General features: G+C 44.3%; 1 protein-coding gene across 2 annotated transcripts in view; it reads left to right on the plus strand.

The window, feature by feature from the left end:
• The window catches only part of LOC137632603 (uncharacterized), a 133,896-nt gene that overhangs the window by 39,116 nt on the left and 70,620 nt on the right, over window positions 1-24,160 (plus strand). For both annotated transcript variants that reach the window (XM_068364647.1, XM_068364646.1), the window contains exon 2: window positions 702-802. In XM_068364647.1, coding sequence (XP_068220748.1) covers window positions 795-802 — 8 coding nt within the window. In that variant the 5' untranslated portion in view covers window positions 702-794. The remainder of the gene's footprint in view (window positions 1-701; window positions 803-24,160) is intronic.

Consider the following 24,160-nt stretch of genomic DNA (forward strand, 5'->3'; position numbering starts at 1 on the left):
TTCCATCAGGACGTCATGGCTATCTCACCCAAAAATAGATTTTTCGCTTCGCTCAAAATCCGTTATTTGGCTCCAACTGCATTTTCTGTATGTGATATTTCAGTAATACACTTTAATTTTTGTTTGGTACTTTTGTAAAGATTTCATTTATATACAATAAACCATTCCCATGCTGTAATACTGACAAAAGATGATCATAGAAACATTGTTTGATGAAAATCCTCAAATTTCATAATATAAAATGTTTATGGAATTGAAATTTCTATTTTTTTTCTATAGATGACTGGATAAAATAACCATGTCAACCAAAGTAAATTATGGAATGTCAAAGGAAAAACACCATTTTTAATTAAATGAAAAAAAAAAACTATCAAAATTTTATGTAGCAATTGGATAACATATACTTTATGGAAAATGTCTTCCAATATAGATATTTTGTTTAATGATTTCTCATGGAAATCTATAATGGAATTTGAACATTGTATCATGTACAGTGTGGGAATATCTACTACAGTATTTCTAAGTAAATTTATGTATAGGCCTACTGTACTGTAGGCCTAGTTGTATTTCTAGTGAAAATTTCTTCCTCCTCAACTTGAAAAGTTTTACGTTGTTAATGATATATGGTCACAAATTATAAGAATTACCAATCATTCCATAATTTCCTAGTCTAATGCCACTAACTGAAATTATATTTTTAGGTCATTGGTTGAAGACACATTCCAAGGACTATGTGACGTCAAAGGTTCGATGAAGTAAATGCTCTCATATCTAGAAAGTTACTCAACAACAAAATGGAAATGTGAGTCTCTCTCTCTCTCTCTCTCTCTCTCTCTCTCTCTCTCTCTCTCTCTCTCTCTCTCTCTCTCTCTCATGCACATAAATTAGGTTATAGTAACCCACAATGAGATTACTCACTGCTGGGTAATGAAATAGAAAGTGTGGACCAGGAGGAAGATCTCGGTATTATTATCAGCAATGATTTGAAGTTCACCAAACAGTGCATAAAGGCTGAAGAGAAAGCACAAACACTAATAGGTTACATAAAGAGACAATTCAAATACAGAAACAAAGACACTGTACTACAGCTTTACACGTCACTAGTAAGACCACATCCAGAATACGGAGTCAAATTCTGGTCTCCAAGTATTCAGGAGGCTGTAAATAGATTGGAAGCAGTACAAGCTAGGGCCACCAAACTAGTTCCAACCCTAAGGCAATTTGGATATAAACGTAGGATGGAACGTGTAAACCTATTTGATCTTCAAACTCGACGACCAAGGGGACAGTTGATAGAGGCATTAAAAAATTCTTAAAGGAATAACAAATGTAGATTCCAACAATCTGTTCATGCTTAGCACAAATTAGTCTAGAGGTAACGGAAACAAACTGCTATTGAAATATACAACACCACTCAATATGATAATTTTTTTACATATAAAATAGTAAATACTTGGAATAAACTTCCAGCGGATGTAGTAAACATCAATAACATGGTAAACGAGGTCTAGCATAAGTGAGACAAGCTCATATGAACCCTGTAAGTGCTTAACTAAATTGCTGTACCGAAGAGCAAATGGAGACTGTGAATGGGCTAAAAAGTATTTGAGACACCCAGAATCCTTGTAACATTCTCTCTCTCTCTCTCTCTCTCTCTCTCTCTCTCTCTCTCTCTCTCTCTCTCTCTCTCTCTCTCTCTCTCTCTCTCTCTCTCTCTAACTTGGTTTTCTTACTGATTTTACATAACTGTAATTAAAAGAATATTGAAATATTGAGTGTGTGATAGGTGCTTAGTTACTAACACCCATAATATACTGTATAATTAACGGATTTTGAACAAAGGGAAAAATCTATTTTTGGGTGGGAGTGCCATGTCGTCCTGATGGAAGGTTCCTTTAGGTAGCTTTCTAAGGGATATTTGCTACAGTGATACTCCCAGAGAATTAAACCGAAGGTCTCCAGGATTCTAACTCCTGGCGCGAATATCCAGTAAAGGATATCGGATAAAATCATGGGACGTATACTAGATACAACACATAGCAATCTTCACCCCGAATAGATTTAATTCTTTGATGTAAGGGGGAAGAGTGGCAAAAGAAAGGGGTGCCGTTCTGGGTACCCGGTGGACCTCCATCCTTACTACTACCTCTTGTGACAGATTAGTCTCTTGACAGATCCTGCTATTTCTCTCCTCTTCTTGGATGAAATGGAGAGGTGGTGTGACTTTATGTCCCATTGGATTCCTAGCCACTGAAACTGTTGAGCTGGAGAAAGGCGAGACTTCTTGCGATTGATCTTGAAGCCCACGTGTTCCAGGAACTGGATCACCTTGTAGGCTGCTTGCAGACAAGTAGTCGTGGATGCTGCTCATACCAGCCAATGGTCCAGATATGCTACCACTTGAACTCCTTCGGAGCGTAGCTGTTGGACGATTGTGTCTGCTAACTTCGTGAATATCCTTGGGGCTGTGTTCAGTCCGAAGGGCATTGCTCTGAAGACAAATTTCTTCTGTAGTTTGAATCCTAGGTAGGAGGAGAAAGGGCGACTCGTACTCGTTGGAAGATGCCAGTAAAAATCTGCTAGGTCTGTTGAGACCGTGTACGCCCCTTTTGGCAGAAGGGTCCTTATGTGTTGCAAAGTAAGCATCCGGAACATGTTGTTCTCGATGAACTTGTTGAGTGGAGACAAGTCTAGAATGACTCTGAGTTTGTAGTAGTCTTTCTTGGGAACACAAAACAGCCTTCCCTGGAACTTGGTGGACTTTGCTTTCCTTATTTTGCTTTCCTTATTACCTTTTTGGTCAAGAGTTTTGAAGTATATTCTTCTAACAAGGGGGTGGAGTGTTGGAAGAATTCTGGAAAACAGGGTGGAGTTCTACTCCATTTCCACCCGAGCCCATTTGTGATTAGGCTGTGGGCACAGGGATCGAAGGTCCAGCGATCCCGAAAGTGAAGCAGTCAGCCCCTTACCTGGAACCCCTCATTGCTTGGAGGTTCCTGCGGATTTGTTTCAGCGACTACGTCCTCATTGGCCCCGAGAGGAGTGACCTCCGTAAGAACTTCTCTTACAGCCTTTTTCTTTCCGACTAGGGTGAAAAGAAGTCGACTGCCTCTCAAAGTTAGGGCTGAACACTGGCGACCGAGCTATCAGTTGTTGAGGGACTATCTGGAAAGTGGTCTAAGGCATCGTGGTCATAGTCACAGCAGGAAGTTGTTCAGGTCTGCGTGGTCTCCTTGCCTTTTTATTCTTAGGCTGGGGACCTCCGTCCGAGGAAGATTTCCTCTTTGAGTTCATGTCCCACTTTTGGAGAAGGTTCCTGTTCTCCGTGGTTGCTCTGGACCAATTCCTGTGGGAAAAGGTCCTTACCCCAGATGCTCGATTTAATCAGCTTCATTGGTTCATGTCTGATGGTCGCTGAGGCCAAAACGAACTCTCTGCAGGCTCTCCTTGCTCTGAGGAAAGCATATAAGTCTTTCACAAGGGTACCCATGTGAGACTTAACCAGGAAGATGAATATTTCTGGGGCGTTATGTTGATCTGCACACATTTCCAGGCATTTCTGATGAGAAAGGTAGGCTGCAAGTCTCTCCTTCGACTCCTGTTCCCTCCTCAGAAGATGGTCTGGCAACTTCGGAAGGTTCTCATTGAACTGTTGGCCTGCTATCTCTGGATCCAACTTAGAGACGGAGAAGGTTAGGTGGACATCCTTCCACTTCTCCTCGCAGGTAGGCAGTGCTAGAGAGAATGGTTTGCATTCCTCTAGGGTTGGGCAGGATTTGCCCTAGTCGACTGCCTTTACGGCAAAGTCTAGTGCTTTCTCCGAAAAGGGGAAAGAGATGGAGGAAGGAGCAAGAAATGTGGGATGTTTCTTGCTCAGTGCTGAGACTTTGGAGTTGGTGTACCCGACTCCCTTCAAGGTTTTCAGGAGGATGGCTTGCACCTTGTCATGTTCAAAGACAATGACCTCTTTGGGTACTGTTTCCTTTTGGGCTGCATGTTCATCCCGCAGTCTCACGTAACAGTCTGGGTAGGCCGAAAAGTTAGGCCAGAACTCAAGGTGTTCGATCAGCCTGGCCCCAGCTTCTCCGAGACAAATAGCTTCCCATTCATCATGGGCATATGTTCCGCATACCTCCAGTGATTGGTTTCGGAGGAGCTAGGACAATTCGCCGTAAACAAATTTGCCGTAAATAAACTAATTTTGGGAGGGGTCAGCAAAAGGGTGTGTCCATCAGGACGACATGGCACTCTCCCCCAAAAATAGATTTTTCACTTTGTTCAGAATCCGTTTATTGGGCTCGGGCCATGTTGTCCTGATGGAAGCATACCAGAGAATTATCTTGAAATTACTATTAGCTGTGGGTTTGTGTATGTGCCTTCCACCTTGAATAGATTTCCTTATCTGGTCTACTAGACCTGTATGTGAAATTCCAGAAATCTGTCATTTCCACTAAGCCTGGAGCTGGTTTAGTGCTTCCTGCCCCCAGCAGCGAAAATGTCGGTATCGACAAAAAGGATTCAAGGTTTGTATTTCCGTTGGAACAAAAAGGGAAAACTTTGGAGCTTACCTTTTTTACTTACCATGAGAATGTACCATGAGAATGTAAGATTCGTTCTTTGGGATCTTTGTCTTAATTTCAAGTTGTAAGCCCTTTATAGGGATTAAATAAAACTCTAACATACTTTATTGGTCTAACTAAGGCAGCGGTAATAAGACGCAAATACGGTTAAGTATTTTATTATGCAACTAAATTATCAAATGTAGTTACAACAAAGTTTGAATCTGATCCAGCATTACAACACATCAAGGTCCATATTTTCTTGTGCAGAAAAAATATGTATAATTTCATTATTGGAATGCCACTCAATGGAGATGTGAAACTAAATCCATCTGACATGTTGAGATGTTCGGAAATGCATAAACACTGTGATGCAAACATTTATTCGGCACTGGTGTTATTGATAAGATATGCACCTATATGGAACAGTATGTTAATCATCGCTGTGATTTGCACTAGAGGGTAGGTATATCCATGCACCCGATGCACTGTAAAGTCCCAAAGCAGTCCACTGTTCATCGCAGCACTAAACGACAGGTTTTATGACACTACCCACCGCCACCACAAAATGTTTCATTTCATGTACTTGCTTCACGTAATGTTTATAGAAGACCCTGGATGATCTCCACCCCGTGTATGAGCGCAGTCTTTCAAAGTCCATATGTTGAAAGAAGTTCAACGAAGAAGCAATTTTCCTCGGATCGTGCCCTGCGGGTGTACTGTCAGGATCCGCTCTGCGAATAAAGTAGGTAGGCTTTGCTTTCAGTTGTCTTAAAGATAGGTTTGATCCTGAGGTTTCGCCTCTGAAGAGCTGTCCTTCCTTGAAGTCTGAAGTTCTTCGAAGATAGACCTTAAGACACTCTACTGGGCACAGAGGCATCTTCCTTCAGTGGGCAGATTCTCCAAGGATCCCACCTCTTGGTGGGTAGCTTATTCTTGGCAAGAAAGACATGATCATGGAAAAGATTCAGTTCTCCTCAGTCTAGGAACTGAAAATGGCCTATGTTTCTGGATAAGGCCACTATTTCACTAATTCTAGCCCCTGAGGCTATTGCAAACAGAAAAAATGACTTTGTGTTAAATCCTTTAGAGTACAATCCTAATTGTTTAGGTTCGAAGCATAGTGCAAGACTTTGTCCAAAGACCACGTGATGGGCTTTGGTGGGGTTGCTAGCTTGAGTCTAGCGCATGCTTTTGGGATCTTATTAAAGATTTCACTAGAGAGGTCCACCTCAAAAGCGTACAGAAGTGGTCTAGCCAGGGCCGACATACACGAGGTAATTGTAGTAGAGGCCAGGCCTTGTTCGTGCAGGTATATGAAGAATGCGAGACAGAAATCTATCCATCTCTGTCGGTTTCCTTGTTTTCACAAAGGAAACCCATTTCTTCCATGACGATTCATTTGTCTCCTAGTCGAACTTGACTTGTACTCTTCGATGAAGTAAACTTTATCCTTTGAGATTCCAAGCCTTTTGTTTGCAGCTAAGGCAAGAAAATCATGAGATATAGGTTGTTGGTTCTCGAGGATGAAGTGTAGACAGTTGACTTCTGGACCAGTTGAGATAGTACTGGGTCCGGCAGAGGAATCAGCTTCAGTTTCAGCTCTAGGACTAGAGGGAACCAATTGCTTTTGGGCCACCCCTGGGGCCCACTACTGTTGCTGTCCCTCTGAAGGATCTTAGCTTGTCGAGGACTCTTAGCAAGCGATTGGTTGGTGGAAACAGGTAAATGCGATTCCACCTGTTCCAGTCGAGGAACATGGTGTCCGCTTGAGGGTCCATATAAGGGGCTGTGTAACGAGGTAGTTTCTTGTTGTCGTTCGTTGCGAAGAGGTCGATCTGCAGTTCCGGGACTTTTTCCGAGATGAAGGAGAACGAGTCTGCGTCTAGGGACCATTCTGTCTCGATGGGCTTTCGCCTGGATAGAGCGTCCGCCGTCACATTGCGGAACCCTTGTAGGTGAACTGCTGAAAGGTGTCATCCCTTCCTCCTTGCCAGGTAGAAGATGGCTAATATCACATGGTTGATGTGGGGCGATCTCGAGCCTTGTCGATTTAGACACTTTACTAACACCTCGTTATCCAGGACCAATCTGATGTGGATTGATCTGCGAGGGGATAGTTTTTACAACGTCAGGAAAACTGCCATAGCTTCCAAAATGTTGATATGAAAGGTTTTGAACTGTTGTGACCAATTCCCTTGCACTTTTTTGGTCGTGAGAATGGCCTCCTCATCCTTCCAAGGAGATCCATGTGTATCACCACTGATGGTTGTGGTGGTTGCTGGGGAATTGTCCGTGCTAGGCTCTTGGCTGTTGATCACGGCCTTAACTGCGTGCGCAACAAGGTCGGGGTCAACCTTAGTTCATCTCTTCGAGCATTTGATGCATATATCCTCCAGACTCCTATTGCATCTTTCAGACTTGCTTTTAGCACCAGGTCTGTCACTGCTGCGAACTGGAAAGAGCCCAATACTCTTTCCTGTTGGCGTCTTGAAATCCTCTTGTGACAGATTAGTCTCTTGACAGATCCTGCTATTTCTCTCCTCTTCTTGGATGAAATGGAGAGGTGGTGTGACTTTATGTCCCATTGGATTCCTAGCCACTGAAACTGTTGAGCTGGAGAAAGGCGAGACTTCTTGCGATTGATCTTGAAGCCCACGTGTTCCAGGAACTGGATCACCTTGTAGGCTGCTTGCAGACAAGTAGTCGTGGATGCTGCTCATACCAGCCAATGGTCCAGATATGCTACCACTTGAACTCCTTCGGAGCGTAGCTGTTGGACGATTGTGTCTGCTAACTTCGTGAATATCCTTGGGGCTGTGTTCAGTCCGAAGGGCATTGCTCTGAAGACAAATTTCTTCTGTAGTTTGAATCCTAGGTAGGAGGAGAAAGGGCGACTCGTACTCGTTGGAAGATGCCAGTAAAAGTCTGCTAGGTCTGTTGAGACCGTGTACGCCCCTTTTGGCAGAAGGGTCCTTATGTGTTGCAAAGTAAGCATCCGGAACATGTTGTTCTCGATGAACTTGTTGAGTGGAGACAAGTCTAGAATGACTCTGAGTTTGTAGTAGTCTTTCTTGGGAACACAAAACAGCCTTCCCTGGAACTTGGTGGACTTTGCTTTCCTTATTTTGCTTTCCTTATTACCTTTTTGGTCAAGAGTTTTGAAGTATATTCTTCTAACAAGGGGGTGGAGTGTTGGAAGAATTCTGGAAAACAGGGTGGAGTTCTACTCCATTTCCACCCGAGCCCATTTGTGATTAGGCTGTGGGCACAGGGATCGAAGGTCCAGCGATCCCGAAAGTGAAGCAGTCAGCCCCTTACCTGGAACCCCTCATTGCTTGGAGGTTCCTGCGGATTTGTTTCAGCGACTACGTCCTCATTGGCCCCGAGAGGAGTGACCTCCGTAAGAACTTCTCTTACAGCCTTTTTCTTTCCGACTAGGGTGAAAAGAAGTCGACTGCCTCTCAAAGTTAGGGCTGAACACTGGCGACCGAGCTATCAGTTGTTGAGGGACTATCTGGAAAGTGGTCTAAGGCATCGTGGTCATAGTCACAGCAGGAAGTTGTTCAGGTCTGCGTGGTCTCCTTGCCTTTTTATTCTTAGGCTGGGGACCTCCGTCCGAGGAAGATTTCCTCTTTGAGTTCATGTCCCACTTTTGGAGAAGGTTCCTGTTCTCCGTGGTTGCTCTGGACCAATTCCTGTGGGAAAAGGTCTTTACCCCAGATGCTCGATTTAATCAGCTTCATTGGTTCATGTCTGATGGTCGCTGAGGCCAAAACGAACTCTCTGCAGGCTCTCCTTGCTCTGAGGAAAGCATATAAGTCTTTCACAAGGGTACCCATGTGAGACTTAACCAGGAAGATGAATATTTCTGGGGCGTTATGTTGATCTGCACACATTTCCAGGCATTTCTGATGAGAAAGGTAGGCTGCAAGTCTCTCCTTCGACTCCTGTTCCCTCCTCAGAAGATGGTCTGGCAACTTCGGAAGGTTCTCATTGAACTGTTGGCCTGCTATCTCTGGATCCAACTTAGAGACGGAGAAGGTTAGGTGGACATCCTTCCACTTCTCCTCGCAGGTAGGCAGTGCTAGAGAGAATGGTTTGCATTCCTCTAGGGTTGGGCAGGATTTGCCCTAGTCGACTGCCTTTACGGCAAAGTCTAGTGCTTTCTCCGAAAAGGGGAAAGAGATGGAGGAAGGAGCAAGAAATGTGGGATGTTTCTTGCTCAGTGCTGAGACTTTGGAGTTGGTGTACCCGACTCCCTTCAAGGTTTTCAGGAGGATGGCTTGCACCTTGTCATGTTCAAAGACAATGACCTCTTTGGGTACTGTTTCCTTTTGGGCTGCATGTTCATCCCGCAGTCTCACGTAACAGTCTGGGTAGGCCGAAAAGTTAGGCCAGAACTCAAGGTGTTCGATCAGCCTGGCCCCAGCTTCTCCGAGACAAATAGCTTCCCATTCATCATGGGCATATGTTCCGCATACCTCCAGTGATTGGTTTCGGAGGAGCTAGGACAATTCGCCGTAAACAAATTTGCCGTAAATAAACTAATTTTGGGAGGGGTCAGCAAAAGGGTGTGTCCATCAGGACGACATGGCACTCTCCCCCAAAAATAGATTTTTCACTTTGTTCAGAATCCGTTTATTGGGCTCGGGCCATGTTGTCCTGATGGAAGCATACCAGAGAATTATCTTGAAATTACTATTAGCTGTGGGTTTGTGTATGTGCCTTCCACCTTGAATAGATTTCCTTATCTGGTCTACTAGACCTGTATGTGAAATTCCAGAAATCTGTCATTTCCACTAAGCCTGGAGCTGGTTTAGTGCTTCCTGCCCCCAGCAGCGAAAATGTCGGTATCGACAAAAAGGATTCAAGGTTTGTATTTCCGTTGGAACAAAAAGGGAAAACTTTGGAGCTTACCTTTTTTACTTACCATGAGAATGTACCATGAGAATGTAAGATTCGTTCTTTGGGATCTTTGTCTTAATTTCAAGTTGTAAGCCCTTTATAGGGATTAAATAAAACTCTAACATACTTTATTGGTCTAACTAAGGCAGCGGTAATAAGACGCAAATACGGTTAAGTATTTTATTATGCAACTAAATTATCAAATGTAGTTACAACAAAGTTTGAATCTGATCCAGCATTACAACACATCAAGGTCCATATTTTCTTGTGCAGAAAAAATATGTATAATTTCATTATTGGAATGCCACTCAATGGAGATGTGAAACTAAATCCATCTGACATGTTGAGATGTTCGGAAATGCATAAACACTGTGATGCAAACATTTATTCGGCACTGGTGTTATTGATAAGATATGCACCTATATGGAACAGTATGTTAATCATCGCTGTGATTTGCACTAGAGGGTAGGTATATCCATGCACCCGATGCACTGTAAAGTCCCAAAGCAGTCCACTGTTCATCGCAGCACTAAACGACAGGTTTTATGACACTACCCACCGCCACCACAAAATGTTTCATTTCATGTACTTGCTTCACGTAATGTTTATAGAAGACCCTGGATGATCTCCACCCCGTGTATGAGCGCAGTCTTTCAAAGTCCATATGTTGAAAGAAGTTCAACGAAGAAGCAATTTTCCTCGGATCGTGCCCTGCGGGTGTACTGTCAGGATCCGCTCTGCGAATAAAGTAGGTAGGCTTTGCTTTCAGTTGTCTTAAAGATAGGTTTGATCCTGAGGTTTCGCCTCTGAAGAGCTGTCCTTCCTTGAAGTCTGAAGTTCTTCGAAGATAGACCTTAAGACACTCTACTGGGCACAGAGGCATCTTCCTTCAGTGGGCAGATTCTCCAAGGATCCCACCTCTTGGTGGGTAGCTTATTCTTGGCAAGAAAGACATGATCATGGAAAAGATTCAGTTCTCCTCAGTCTAGGAACTGAAAATGGCCTATGTTTCTGGATAAGGCCACTATTTCACTAATTCTAGCCCCTGAGGCTATTGCAAACAGAAAAAATGACTTTGTGTTAAATCCTTTAGAGTACAATCCTAATTGTTTAGGTTCGAAGCATAGTGCAAGACTTTGTCCAAAGACCACGTGATGGGCTTTGGTGGGGTTGCTAGCTTGAGTCTAGCGCATGCTTTTGGGATCTTATTAAAGATTTCACTAGAGAGGTCCACCTCAAAAGCGTACAGAAGTGGTCTAGCCAGGGCCGACATACACGAGGTAATTGTAGTAGAGGCCAGGCCTTGTTCGTGCAGGTATATGAAGAATGCGAGACAGAAATCTATCCATCTCTGTCGGTTTCCTTGTTTTCACAAAGGAAACCCATTTCTTCCATGACGATTCATTTGTCTCCTAGTCGAACTTGACTTGTACTCTTCGATGAAGTAAACTTTATCCTTTGAGATTCCAAGCCTTTTGTTTGCAGCTAAGGCAAGAAAATCATGAGATATAGGTTGTTGGTTCTCGAGGATGAAGTGTAGACAGTTGACTTCTGGACCAGTTGAGATAGTACTGGGTCCGGCAGAGGAATCAGCTTCAGTTTCAGCTCTAGGACTAGAGGGAACCAATTGCTTTTGGGCCACCCCTGGGGCCCACTACTGTTGCTGTCCCTCTGAAGGATCTTAGCTTGTCGAGGACTCTTAGCAAGCGATTGGTTGGTGGAAACAGGTAAATGCGATTCCACCTGTTCCAGTCGAGGGACATGGTGTCCGCTTGAGGGTCCATATAAGGGGCTGTGTAACGAGGTAGTTTCTTGTTGTCGTTCGTTGCGAAGAGGTCGATCTGCAGTTCCGGGACTTTTTCCGAGATGAAGGAGAACGAGTCTGCGTCTAGGGACCATTCTGTCTCGATGGGCTTTCGCCTGGATAGAGCGTCCGCCGTCACATTGCGGAACCCTTGTAGGTGAACTGCTGAAAGGTGTCATCCCTTCCTCCTTGCCAGGTAGAAGATGGCTAATATCACATGGTTGATGTGGGGCGATCTCGAGCCTTGTCGATTTAGACACTTTACTAACACCTCGTTATCCAGGACCAATCTGATGTGGATTGATCTGCGAGGGGATAGTTTTTACAACGTCAGGAAAACTGCCATAGCTTCCAAAATGTTGATATGAAAGGTTTTGAACTGTTGTGACCAATTCCCTTGCACTTTTTTGGTCGTGAGAATGGCCTCCTCATCCTTCCAAGGAGATCCATGTGTATCACCACTGATGGTTGTGGTGGTTGCTGGGGAATTGTCCGTGCTAGGCTCTTGGCTGTTGATCACGGCCTTAACTGCGTGCGCAACAAGGTCGGGGTCAACCTTAGTTCATCTCTTCGAGCATTTGATGCATATATCCTCCAGACTCCTATTGCATCTTTCAGACTTGCTTTTAGCACCAGGTCTGTCACTGCTGCGAACTGGAAAGAGCCCAATACTCTTTCCTGTTGGCGTCTTGAAATCCTCTTGTGACAGATTAGTCTCTTGACAGATCCTGCTATTTCTCTCCTCTTCTTGGATGAAATGGAGAGGTGGTGTGACTTTATGTCCCATTGGATTCCTAGCCACTGAAACTGTTGAGCTGGAGAAAGGCGAGACTTCTTGCGATTGATCTTGAAGCCCACGTGTTCCAGGAACTGGATCACCTTGTAGGCTGCTTGCAGACAAGTAGTCGTGGATGCTGCTCATACCAGCCAATGGTCCAGATATGCTACCACTTGAACTCCTTCGGAGCGTAGCTGTTGGACGATTGTGTCTGCTAACTTCGTGAATATCCTTGGGGCTGTGTTCAGTCCGAAGGGCATTGCTCTGAAGACAAATTTCTTCTGTAGTTTGAATCCTAGGTAGGAGGAGAAAGGGCGACTCGTACTCGTTGGAAGATGCCAGTAAAAGTCTGCTAGGTCTGTTGAGACCGTGTACGCCCCTTTTGGCAGAAGGGTCCTTATGTGTTGCAAAGTAAGCATCCGGAACATGTTGTTCTCGATGAACTTGTTGAGTGGAGACAAGTCTAGAATGACTCTGAGTTTGTAGTAGTCTTTCTTGGGAACACAAAACAGCCTTCCCTGGAACTTGGTGGACTTTGCTTTCCTTATTTTGCTTTCCTTATTACCTTTTTGGTCAAGAGTTTTGAAGTATATTCTTCTAACAAGGGGGTGGAGTGTTGGAAGAATTCTGGAAAACAGGGTGGAGTTCTACTCCATTTCCACCCGAGCCCATTTGTGATTAGGCTGTGGGCACAGGGATCGAAGGTCCAGCGATCCCGAAAGTGAAGCAGTCAGCCCCTTACCTGGAACCCCTCATTGCTTGGAGGTTCCTGCGGATTTGTTTCAGCGACTACGTCCTCATTGGCCCCGAGAGGAGTGACCTCCGTAAGAACTTCTCTTACAGCCTTTTTCTTTCCGACTAGGGTGAAAAGAAGTCGACTGCCTCTCAAAGTTAGGGCTGAACACTGGCGACCGAGCTATCAGTTGTTGAGGGACTATCTGGAAAGTGGTCTAAGGCATCGTGGTCATAGTCACAGCAGGAAGTTGTTCAGGTCTGCGTGGTCTCCTTGCCTTTTTATTCTTAGGCTGGGGACCTCCGTCCGAGGAAGATTTCCTCTTTGAGTTCATGTCCCACTTTTGGAGAAGGTTCCTGTTCTCCGTGGTTGCTCTGGACCAATTCCTGTGGGAAAAGGTCTTTACCCCAGATGCTCGATTTAATCAGCTTCATTGGTTCATGTCTGATGGTCGCTGAGGCCAAAACGAACTCTCTGCAGGCTCTCCTTGCTCTGAGGAAAGCATATAAGTCTTTCACAAGGGTACCCATGTGAGACTTAACCAGGAAGATGAATATTTCTGGGGCGTTATGTTGATCTGCACACATTTCCAGGCATTTCTGATGAGAAAGGTAGGCTGCAAGTCTCTCCTTCGACTCCTGTTCCCTCCTCAGAAGATGGTCTGGCAACTTCGGAAGGTTCTCATTGAACTGTTGGCCTGCTATCTCTGGATCCAACTTAGAGACGGAGAAGGTTAGGTGGACATCCTTCCACTTCTCCTCGCAGGTAGGCAGTGCTAGAGAGAATGGTTTGCATTCCTCTAGGGTTGGGCAGGATTTGCCCTAGTCGACTGCCTTTACGGCAAAGTCTAGTGCTTTCTCCGAAAAGGGGAAAGAGATGGAGGAAGGAGCAAGAAATGTGGGATGTTTCTTGCTCAGTGCTGAGACTTTGGAGTTGGTGTACCCGACTCCCTTCAAGGTTTTCAGGAGGATGGCTTGCACCTTGTCATGTTCAAAGACAATGACCTCTTTGGGTACTGTTTCCTTTTGGGCTGCATGTTCATCCCGCAGTCTCACGTAACAGTCTGGGTAGGCCGAAAAGTTAGGCCAGAACTCAAGGTGTTCGATCAGCCTGGCCCCAGCTTCTCCGAGACAAATAGCTTCCCATTCATCATGGGCATATGTTCCGCATACCTCCAGTGATTGGTTTCGGAGGAGCTAGGACAATTCGCCGTAAACAAATTTGCCGTAAATAAACTAATTTTGGGAGGGGTCAGCAAAAGGGTGTGTCCATCAGGACGACATGGCACTCTCCCCCAAAAATAGATTTTTCACTTTGTTCAGAATCCGTTTATTGGGCTCGGGCCATGTTGTCCTGATGGAAGCATACCAGAGAATTATCTTGAAATTACTATTAGCTGTGGGTTTGTGTATGTGCCTTCCACCTTGAATAGATTTCCTTATCTGGTCTACTAGACCTGTATGTGAAATTCCAGAAATCTGTCATTTCCACTAAGCCTGGAGCTGGTTTAGTGCTTCCTGCCCCCAGCAGCGAAAATGTCGGTATCGACAAAAAGGATTCAAGGTTTGTATTTCCGTTGGAACAAAAAGGGAAAACTTTGGAGCTTACCTTTTTTACTTACCATGAGAATGTACCATGAGAATGTAAGATTCGTTCTTTGGGATCTTTGTCTTAATTTCAAGTTGTAAGCCCTTTATAGGGATTAAATAAAACTCTAACATACTTTATTGGTCTAACTAAGGCAGCGGTAATAAGACGCAAATACGGTTAAGTATTTTATTATGCAACTAAATTATCAAATGTAGTTACAACAAAGTTTGAATCTGATCCAGCATTACAACACATCAAGGTCCATATTTTCTTGTGCAGAAAAAATATGTATAATTTCATTATTGGAATGCCACTCAATGGAGATGTGAAACTAAATCCATCTGACATGTTGAGATGTTCGGAAATGCATAAACACTGTGATGCAAACATTTATTCGGCACTGGTGTTATTGATAAGATATGCACCTATATGGAACAGTATGTTAATCATCGCTGTGATTTGCACTAGAGGGTAGGTATATCCATGCACCCGATGCACTGTAAAGTCCCAAAGCAGTCCACTGTTCATCGCAGCACTAAACGACAGGTTTTATGACACTACCCACCGCCACCACAAAATGTTTCATTTCATGTACTTGCTTCACGTAATGTTTATAGAAGACCCTGGATGATCTCCACCCCGTGTATGAGCGCAGTCTTTCAAAGTCCATATGTTGAAAGAAGTTCAACGAAGAAGCAATTTTCCTCGGATCGTGCCCTGCGGGTGTACTGTCAGGATCCGCTCTGCGAATAAAGTAGGTAGGCTTTGCTTTCAGTTGTCTTAAAGATAGGTTTGATCCTGAGGTTTCGCCTCTGAAGAGCTGTCCTTCCTTGAAGTCTGAAGTTCTTCGAAGATAGACCTTAAGACACTCTACTGGGCACAGAGGCATCTTCCTTCAGTGGGCAGATTCTCCAAGGATCCCACCTCTTGGTGGGTAGCTTATTCTTGGCAAGAAAGACATGATCATGGAAAAGATTCAGTTCTCCTCAGTCTAGGAACTGAAAATGGCCTATGTTTCTGGATAAGGCCACTATTTCACTAATTCTAGCCCCTGAGGCTATTGCAAACAGAAAAAATGACTTTGTGTTAAATCCTTTAGAGTACAATCCTAATTGTTTAGGTTCGAAGCATAGTGCAAGACTTTGTCCAAAGACCACGTGATGGGCTTTGGTGGGGTTGCTAGCTTGAGTCTAGCGCATGCTTTTGGGATCTTATTAAAGATTTCACTAGAGAGGTCCACCTCAAAAGCGTACAGAAGTGGTCTAGCCAGGGCCGACATACACGAGGTAATTGTAGTAGAGGCCAGGCCTTGTTCGTGCAGGTATATGAAGAATGCGAGACAGAAATCTATCCATCTCTGTCGGTTTCCTTGTTTTCACAAAGGAAACCCATTTCTTCCATGACGATTCATTTGTCTCCTAGTCGAACTTGACTTGTACTCTTCGATGAAGTAAACTTTATCCTTTGAGATTCCAAGCCTTTTGTTTGCAGCTAAGGCAAGAAAATCATGAGATATAGGTTGTTGGTTCTCGAGGATGAAGTGTAGACAGTTGACTTCTGGACCAGTTGAGATAGTACTGGGTCCGGCAGAGGAATCAGCTTCAGTTTCAGCTCTAGGACTAGAGGGAACCAATTGCTTTTGGGCCACCCCTGGGGCCCACTACTGTTGCTGTCCCTCTGAAGGATCTTAGCTTGTCGAGGACTCTTAGCAAGCGATTGGTTGGTGGAAACAGGTAAATGCGATTCCACCTGTTCCAGTCGAGGAACATGGTGTCCGCTTGAGGGTCCATATAAGGGGCTGTGTAAAGAGGTAGTTTCTTGTTGTCGTTCGTTGCGAAGAGGTCGATCTGCAGTTCCGGGACTTTTTCCGAGATGAAGGAGAACGAGTCTGCGTCTAGGGACCATTCTGTCTCGATGGGCTTTCGCCTGGATAGAGCGTCCGCCGTCACATTGCGGAACCCTTGTAGGTGAACTGCTGAAAGGTGTCATCCCTTCCTCCTTGCCAGGTAGAAGATGGCTAATATCACATGGTTGATGTGGGGCGATCTCGAGCCTTGTCGATTTAGACACTTTACTAACACCTCGTTATCCAGGACCAATCTGATGTGGATTGATCTGCGAGGGGATAGTTTTTACAACGTCAGGAAAACTGCCATAGCTTCCAAAATGTTGATATGAAAGGTTTTGAACTGTTGTGACCAATTCCCTTGCACTTTTTTGGTCGTGAGAATGGCCTCCTCATCCTTCCAAGGAGATCCATGTGTATCACCACTGATGGTTGTGGTGGTTGCTGGGGAATTGTCCGTGCTAGGCTCTTGGCTGTTGATCACGGCCTTAACTGCGTGCGCAACAAGGTCGGGGTCAACCTTAGTTCATCTCTTCGAGCATTTGATGCATATATCCTCCAGACTCCTATTGCATCTTTCAGACTTGCTTTTAGCACCAGGTCTGTCACTGCTGCGAACTGGAAAGAGCCCAATACTCTTTCCTGTTGGCGTCTTGAAATCCTCTTGTGACAGATTAGTCTCTTGACAGATCCTGCTATTTCTCTCCTCTTCTTGGATGAAATGGAGAGGTGGTGTGACTTTATGTCCCATTGGATTCCTAGCCACTGAAACTGTTGAGCTGGAGAAAGGCGAGACTTCTTGCGATTGATCTTGAAGCCCACGTGTTCCAGGAACTGGATCACCTTGTAGGCTGCTTGCAGACAAGTAGTCGTGGATGCTGCTCATACCAGCCAATGGTCCAGATATGCTACCACTTGAACTCCTTCGGAGCGTAGCTGTTGGACGATTGTGTCTGCTAACTTCGTGAATATCCTTGGGGCTGTGTTCAGTCCGAAGGGCATTGCTCTGAAGACAAATTTCTTCTGTAGTTTGAATCCTAGGTAGGAGGAGAAAGGGCGACTCGTACTCGTTGGAAGATGCCAGTAAAAGTCTGCTAGGTCTGTTGAGACCGTGTACGCCCCTTTTGGCAGAAGGGTCCTTATGTGTTGCAAAGTAAGCATCCGGAACATGTTGTTCTCGATGAACTTGTTGAGTGGAGACAAGTCTAGAATGACTCTGAGTTTGTAGTAGTCTTTCTTGGGAACACAAAACAGCCTTCCCTGGAACTTGGTGGACTTTGCTTTCCTTATTTTGCTTTCCTTATTACCTTTTTGGTCAAGAGTTTTGAAGTATATTCTTCTAACAAGGGGGTGGAGTGTTGGAAGAATTCTGGAAAACAGGGTGGAGTTCTACTCCATTTCCACCCGAGCCCATTTGTGATTAGGCTGTGGGCACAGGGATCGAAGGTCCAGCGATCCCGAAAGTGAAGCAGTCAGCCCCTTACCTGGAACCCCTCATTGCTTGGAGGTTCCTGCGGATTTGTTTCAGCGACTACGTCCTCATTGGCCCCGAGAGGAGTGACCTCCGTAAGAACTTCTCTTACAGCCTTTTTCTTTCCGACTAGGGTGAAAAGAAGTCGACTGCCTCTCAAAGTTAGGGCTGAACACTGGCGACCGAGCTATCAGTTGTTGAGGGACTATCTGGAAAGTGGTCTAAGGCATCGTGGTCATAGTCACAGCAGGAAGTTGTTCAGGTCTGCGTGGTCTCCTTGCCTTTTTATTCTTAGGCTGGGGACCTCCGTCCGAGGAAGATTTCCTCTTTGAGTTCATGTCCCACTTTTGGAGAAGGTTCCTGTTCTCCGTGGTTGCTCTGGACCAATTCCTGTGGGAAAAGGTCTTTACCCCAGATGCTCGATTTAATCAGCTTCATTGGTTCATGTCTGATGGTCGCTGAGGCCAAAACGAACTCTCTGCAGGCTCTCCTTGCTCTGAGGAAAGCAAATAAGTCTTTCACAAGGGTACCCATGTGAGACTTAACCAGGAAGATGAATATTTCTGGGGCGTTATGTTGATCTGCACACATTTCCAGGCATTTCTGATGAGAAAGGTAGGCTGCAAGTCTCTCCTTCGACTCCTGTTCCCTCCTCAGAAGATGGTCTGGCAACTTCGGAAGGTTCTCATTGAACTGTTGGCCTGCTATCTCTGGATCCAACTTAGAGACGGAGAAGGTTAGGTGGACATCCTTCCACTTCTCCTCGCAGGTAGGCAGTGCTAGAGAGAATGGTTTGCATTCCTCTAGGGTTGGGCAGGATTTGCCCTAGTCGACTGCCTTTACGGCAAAGTCTAGTGCTTTCTCCGAAAAGGGGAAAGAGATGGAGGAAGGAGCAAGAAATGTGGGATGTTTCTTGCTCAGTGCTGAGACTTTGGAGATGGTGTACCCGACTCCCTTCAAGGTTTTCAGGAGGATGGCTTGCACCTTGTCATGTTCAAAGACAATGACCTCTTTGGGTACTGTTTCCTTTTGGGCTGCATGTTCATCTCGCAGTCTCACGTAACAGTCTGGGTAGGCCGAAAAGTTAGGCCAGAACTCAAGGTGTTCGATCAGCCTGGCCCCCAGCTTCTCCGAGACAAATAGCTTCCCATTCATCATGGGCATATGCTCCGCATACCTCCAGTGATTGGTTTCGGAGGAGCTAGGACAATTCGCCGTAAACAAATTTGCCGTAGGACAATTGATTGTAAGACTTTTCGCCGTAAGAAAACTTGCCGTACAGATATTTTGCCGCAAGGACATTTTGCCGTAAAATGTATATTTTAGTTTTTAGCTTATTTCTTTTAAAGATCAATGTAACTATATTCATATAGTTATCTCGGAGTATATTTATCACTTTTCATTGATTTTCATATATTCATTTAATTATAATTATATATAAGAAAAGGTTAAAAAATGAAGATCACACACTTTGTTAAAAAAGCTTTCTAAAAAAAAATCAAAGCTAAAAATCATGTAAGTTCATAGCAATTGCTCGTAAATAATGTTGCTTTCCATTTTGATCATAACCTCTGACAATACTTAGTATGCGCTTATAAACATTTTTGTATTGTTTCTTGACTGCTGTTTCACCTCTTTCTGCATCGATTATCTTCTTTTTAGAGATATATTCTTCATTTTTCAATACATTGATGAGTTTCCATAAATTTGGGTGCATATTGGTCACAAATGCTTGAAGAACATTATGGAACTCTTCTACTCCATTGTTGGTATTAGCCAGCTGATCTAGGGTTTTTTGATGAACATTCCAAAGTTCGATAGGAAAAGTTGGAGAAACTCTACGACGACGAGGTCCCCTCCCTCTCTCTCCCCAAATGTAATGAGTTTCAAAATATGCAACTAGTTCTTGTGGTAATTCATCGTCATCAACCAACTCTATAAATGCATCAATGATGTCTGAAGGCGGTATGAATGCAAGTGCCATAAGGCACTTTACTTTTGTATTAGAAGCACAATCACTTTGATATCGAACCTTAAGCCCAATATCTGTCACTTCTCTGTAAACATTCTTACAGAAATGAAAATAACAGCCTATTACATTTGCAGAAGGGAAAATGTCAGAAAAAAATTAAAAAACTAGCTGGTTCGAAATCAATCATTAGATTTTCAGGTTCTAGGGACTCGAGTAAATCTTTAACCTTTTGAAAAAACGTATTGTAAGATTCCTTAGTCTTATTCAGAAGGAGACCGTAAACTCGTGGGATGCATGCATGTCCTATGTTGACATGTAGAGTATATACCTGATCAATGATCTTGACGACGGGTGTCAAAATTTATAACGATCCTTCTCTCTCTCTCTCTCTCTCTCTCTCTCTCTCTCTCTCTCTCTCTCTCTCTCTCTCTCTCTCTCTCTCTCTCTCTCTCTCTCTCTCTCTCTCTCTCTCTTCATTCTTTTTTTTTAATCTATACATGACAAAGCATATACATTTTACGGCGAAATGTCCTTGCGGCAAAATATCCGTACGGCAATTTTTCTTACGGCAAAATGTCTTACAATCAATTGTCCTACTGCAAATTTGTTTACGGCAAATTGTCCGGTCTCCGGTTTCGGAGCAGTGACGGAGATCCAACACTCTAATTGGCTTCTTATTGGTGCCCTTGGTGGATCCGGGGTGTTCCGCCCTCTCTTGCAGCAGTATCTGCTGCTGCCTGAGAGATTCCCGCATCGTCTCTTATTCCTTTTGGAACAATTCCATCATCCGTTGGATCAAAGTAAGGATCTCTTCGTTCTTGTCAACTGGTTGTGGAGATGGAGCCAAGGAAGTTGACGGCATAGGTTGGTATGCCGTCACGGCGAACTGAGGGTCTTTAGTTGCCGTTGATACGAATCCTTCTTCCTCCGTTTGGGGATGTTCCACGTTTTCTTCAGGGCCTTCTTGCAGTAGGTCCTACTCAGTGTCAGTGGACACTTCTGACATCCTCTTTTGGTGGATGTCCATGCCTTCCAGTGCCTTGTTTATGTCCACGTCGAGCTTCAGTTGTATGAGGGGAGGCTGGACCTGATCCTGGGGAACCACCGCATTTGGCAGGGCCTTGGGGGAACAGTAGGCACCTTACGGAGTCATTGGGTAAATACGGTCCTTGAGAGTTCTTCTGGAACCCTCTTACCCAATTGCAAAAGGTCTCCCTCGGCGTATCCTTAGTCTCTATGGTGACTAGAGGGGCTTCTCCGAAGCCATTGGCCAGCAGGGTTGAGCAGGTGGGGCAACCCTTCGGGTCCCAGTATTTGAGGACTCCTGACTCGATACAGCAGGGGGCATGAGTCCTGCACATCGTGTGGCCACAAATGTCTTTGCCTTTGTGGTTGCAGAGCAATGCTGCACACTTCTCCATCGGCTCCTCCTGTAAAGGAAAAAGGGCCCAATGAGTATTGAATTTATTATATCAGTGATATAAAAGCATACAATTTTTATTAACAATAGTAATCACTATTGTTTATAAAAGCTTAGGATAGTAAGCTTGAAAGGAAGTAGACAAGACACATATCTGTGTTTCCTCTCCCAGGCCATTGCTGAGACCTCCGTCCGTATTAATATTTAGTTTCCCTGATAGTGAGAATGCAAGGTAGGAAAAACTCTAGGAACTAGAGTTAGACTTAGTAAATGTCTTATACTAACATTATCTACCTGTAGTATATGTTAATACTGATCGGTGATTTTGGGGTCCTGATGATCGAAAACACCATCTGGGTGTTGAGGGAGTACTAGGCCTCAACATAATATCGTGGTCCCAACAATTGACTGCGATAAAAAACACAGAGTATGTTAGAAAATATGTGTACTACTGTATAGTTGTATACTGTAGTTTAGCCGGCAGCACTGCCGGTGTTAGGTTAGTACCTGGCGGTACTAACTGATAGAGGGAGAGAAAGCATTAAGGAAGGAGAGTTTCCTATTATTATGATTAAACATAACAATTGGAAGTGTAGGATGGACTATTGGACCACCTACTGTCTCCTTGCCAGAATGAAAGTTTCAATGGAAGGGGAAAGAATCTGTCAGATTCTGGCTTCCTCCGATCCACAAAAGGCCTGTCGCCGCCTATGACGTCGGCGGCAATGAATGTAGATGGCAGCTCAAGGGAGAGCTGAGGACTTCCCAAACTATGTTAGGTTTCCCACTGGCAGGCGTCAGGGGCCGTTTTAATCTCCCCCCCCCCAATAATATTCACTTCCCGTAAATGAAGGAAGTAATGGGGAAGGTGGCAGAGACGGCTGAACTAACTGCTACCGGCAGGGTACCAGCCGGTAACGCGGTCACCCTAGCAAGCCGGGATGACTGTCAGAATACGGGTAAAGGAGTTTTGTGACGGCTATGACGTCGCTAAAGGACACAAGGGGAAAGGTAAAGGGTCTTACAGTTCATTGATATGAGAGGTGGCAGTAGGTGTGCCGCCTACCTTAAACAGTGAACTGAAGAAGCATGGCTTCCTGTGCTGACGACATTGTTGGCGGCAGAAGAAGCATGGTTCCTTTGCTGATGACATCGTTGGCACCAAGACAAGGGCACCCTGAGTTAGTCACTATCTAAATCAAAGCCGGAGGCCACCCAGATGCTGAAGCCTTGATGAGGATGGGGGGCTTAGGGATTAGCAGCTGGGCTCTAATGAACAGTGAGAACTAATTTCCCACTGGACCTCGGTGCCCAGCTGTCGATCAATCAGTCAGCACTTTCTCTTTTACTTTTGGTGTTTTCTTTTTTTCTCCAATCTCTTCCTTTTGGGCTCGATATTGTTGACGACTTTGGCATGTTCGATTATACTTTGGCTGCTGCTTTGGATTTGGCACAGTGTGGGATGGACGGAATTCCATGTCAACCTGTGCCAATTTAGACGCCATCACCCTCTGGCAGACCCCATTGGGTGCAGACCAAGTCTGTTAAGAGTCGGGCTCCAGTGATCCGGTTTTAAGTCACCCATATTTGCGGGTAATGGGTAACGCCAGGCATTGGAGTCGACGGTGGGAGGGGCTAACTACCCCCACTGACCAGTGTACGCCCACCTAAAGAGAGGCAGCCCCTCTCTAATAGAGGACTGGTCCCCGCTGAAGCCTCTTGTCGTGTTGGGCCACATGGGATAGGAGGACTGACATCCTCCGATGAGAGGTGGATAACCTGGCTTGCTCATACCAAAAAAACCCACCCCTCTGTTGACGACCTGGAAAATACAAACATGGACCTCGGTACAGACAGCTCCAACTGTGGTTCTAATAGTGTTACATTAGAACCGTATTCACGTCATGTGAATAATAAAACACTAGAAAAGAAGAGAGATAGAGTGAAAAATGATGACAGTATAGAAAGATATAGAAAAGTAGAAGTATTACCTGGTCACTATGAAGTAGTGAATTATGGAAAAATTTTAATCTTAGAATTCGAAAACGGAAGAAATGAGTTGTGTAAATGTTTTTAAAGCTAATAGGGAAATAGTTACTTTATGTGGAGGGCAGCCAAAAATTCTACCCCAGGGAAATGGAATTCTCTTGATAGAGACACTATCCCCATTACAAGGTGGAAGGTTAAAAACATTTACAACATTGAATGGTCATAGTGTAAAATGCGTTTCGCACCCTACTTTCAACCAGAGTAGAGGTGTGATATATGCTCCAGAATTGCTGGATATAGAGGAAAAAGAAATTGAGGATGAACTGAAAAATCAAGGAATAGTTAAAGTAGTCAGAATGAGAAAGAGAGTTGGAGAACAACGTATTCCTCTTGCTACTTTAATTATAACATTTGATCAATGCAGATTACCAAATGTTATAAAAGCTGGTTGGCTCTCTTTGAAGGTAAAACCATATATCCCTTCACCATTGCGATGTTATCATTGCCAAATGTATGGCCATTCAAGCCAGAAATGTAAGGAAAAACTAAACAATAAGCCAGCTGTTTGTGCTAACTGTGGAAAAGTAGAAAACCCTAATTGCATACATTGTGGGGAAGCACACCCAGCTACATCTAAAAGCTGTGTTAAGTTTATTTTTGAAAAAGAAATTCAGGCCATTAGGACCATGGAAAGGGTTACTTTTAAAGAGGCTTGTAAAAGAGCTCTTGAAAGGCAGATAAGACCAGGGCAACCTTTTTCAATGGTTCTGAAGAAAAACTTGCCAAACCACACAGAAGAAAATTATATCTCCACTTCTAAGACAAAGAAACAAATGAAAGTACTGTAGTTAAAGAGGTTGAAAGTCCCATCGAAAATCTATATCCAAAAATTTTAGAAAAACCAAAACAGATACTTAAAGATCTGAAAATTATTCAAAAGCCAACTACTCGAATTCTAAATAGTACAAACCTCTCACAGGCCGTGTCCTTGCCTGATCTGATGGAGGTTCCACTTGAAACCAATTTCCCTGGTGAACCTGTAGTGGGGAAGGTGCAAAAACCTTACAGATCACAACCTTCTAATCGAAAA

This window comes from Palaemon carinicauda, chromosome 41 (genome assembly GCF_036898095.1).
Source record: "Palaemon carinicauda isolate YSFRI2023 chromosome 41, ASM3689809v2, whole genome shotgun sequence".
Classification (NCBI taxonomy): Eukaryota; Metazoa; Arthropoda; class Malacostraca; order Decapoda; family Palaemonidae; genus Palaemon; species Palaemon carinicauda.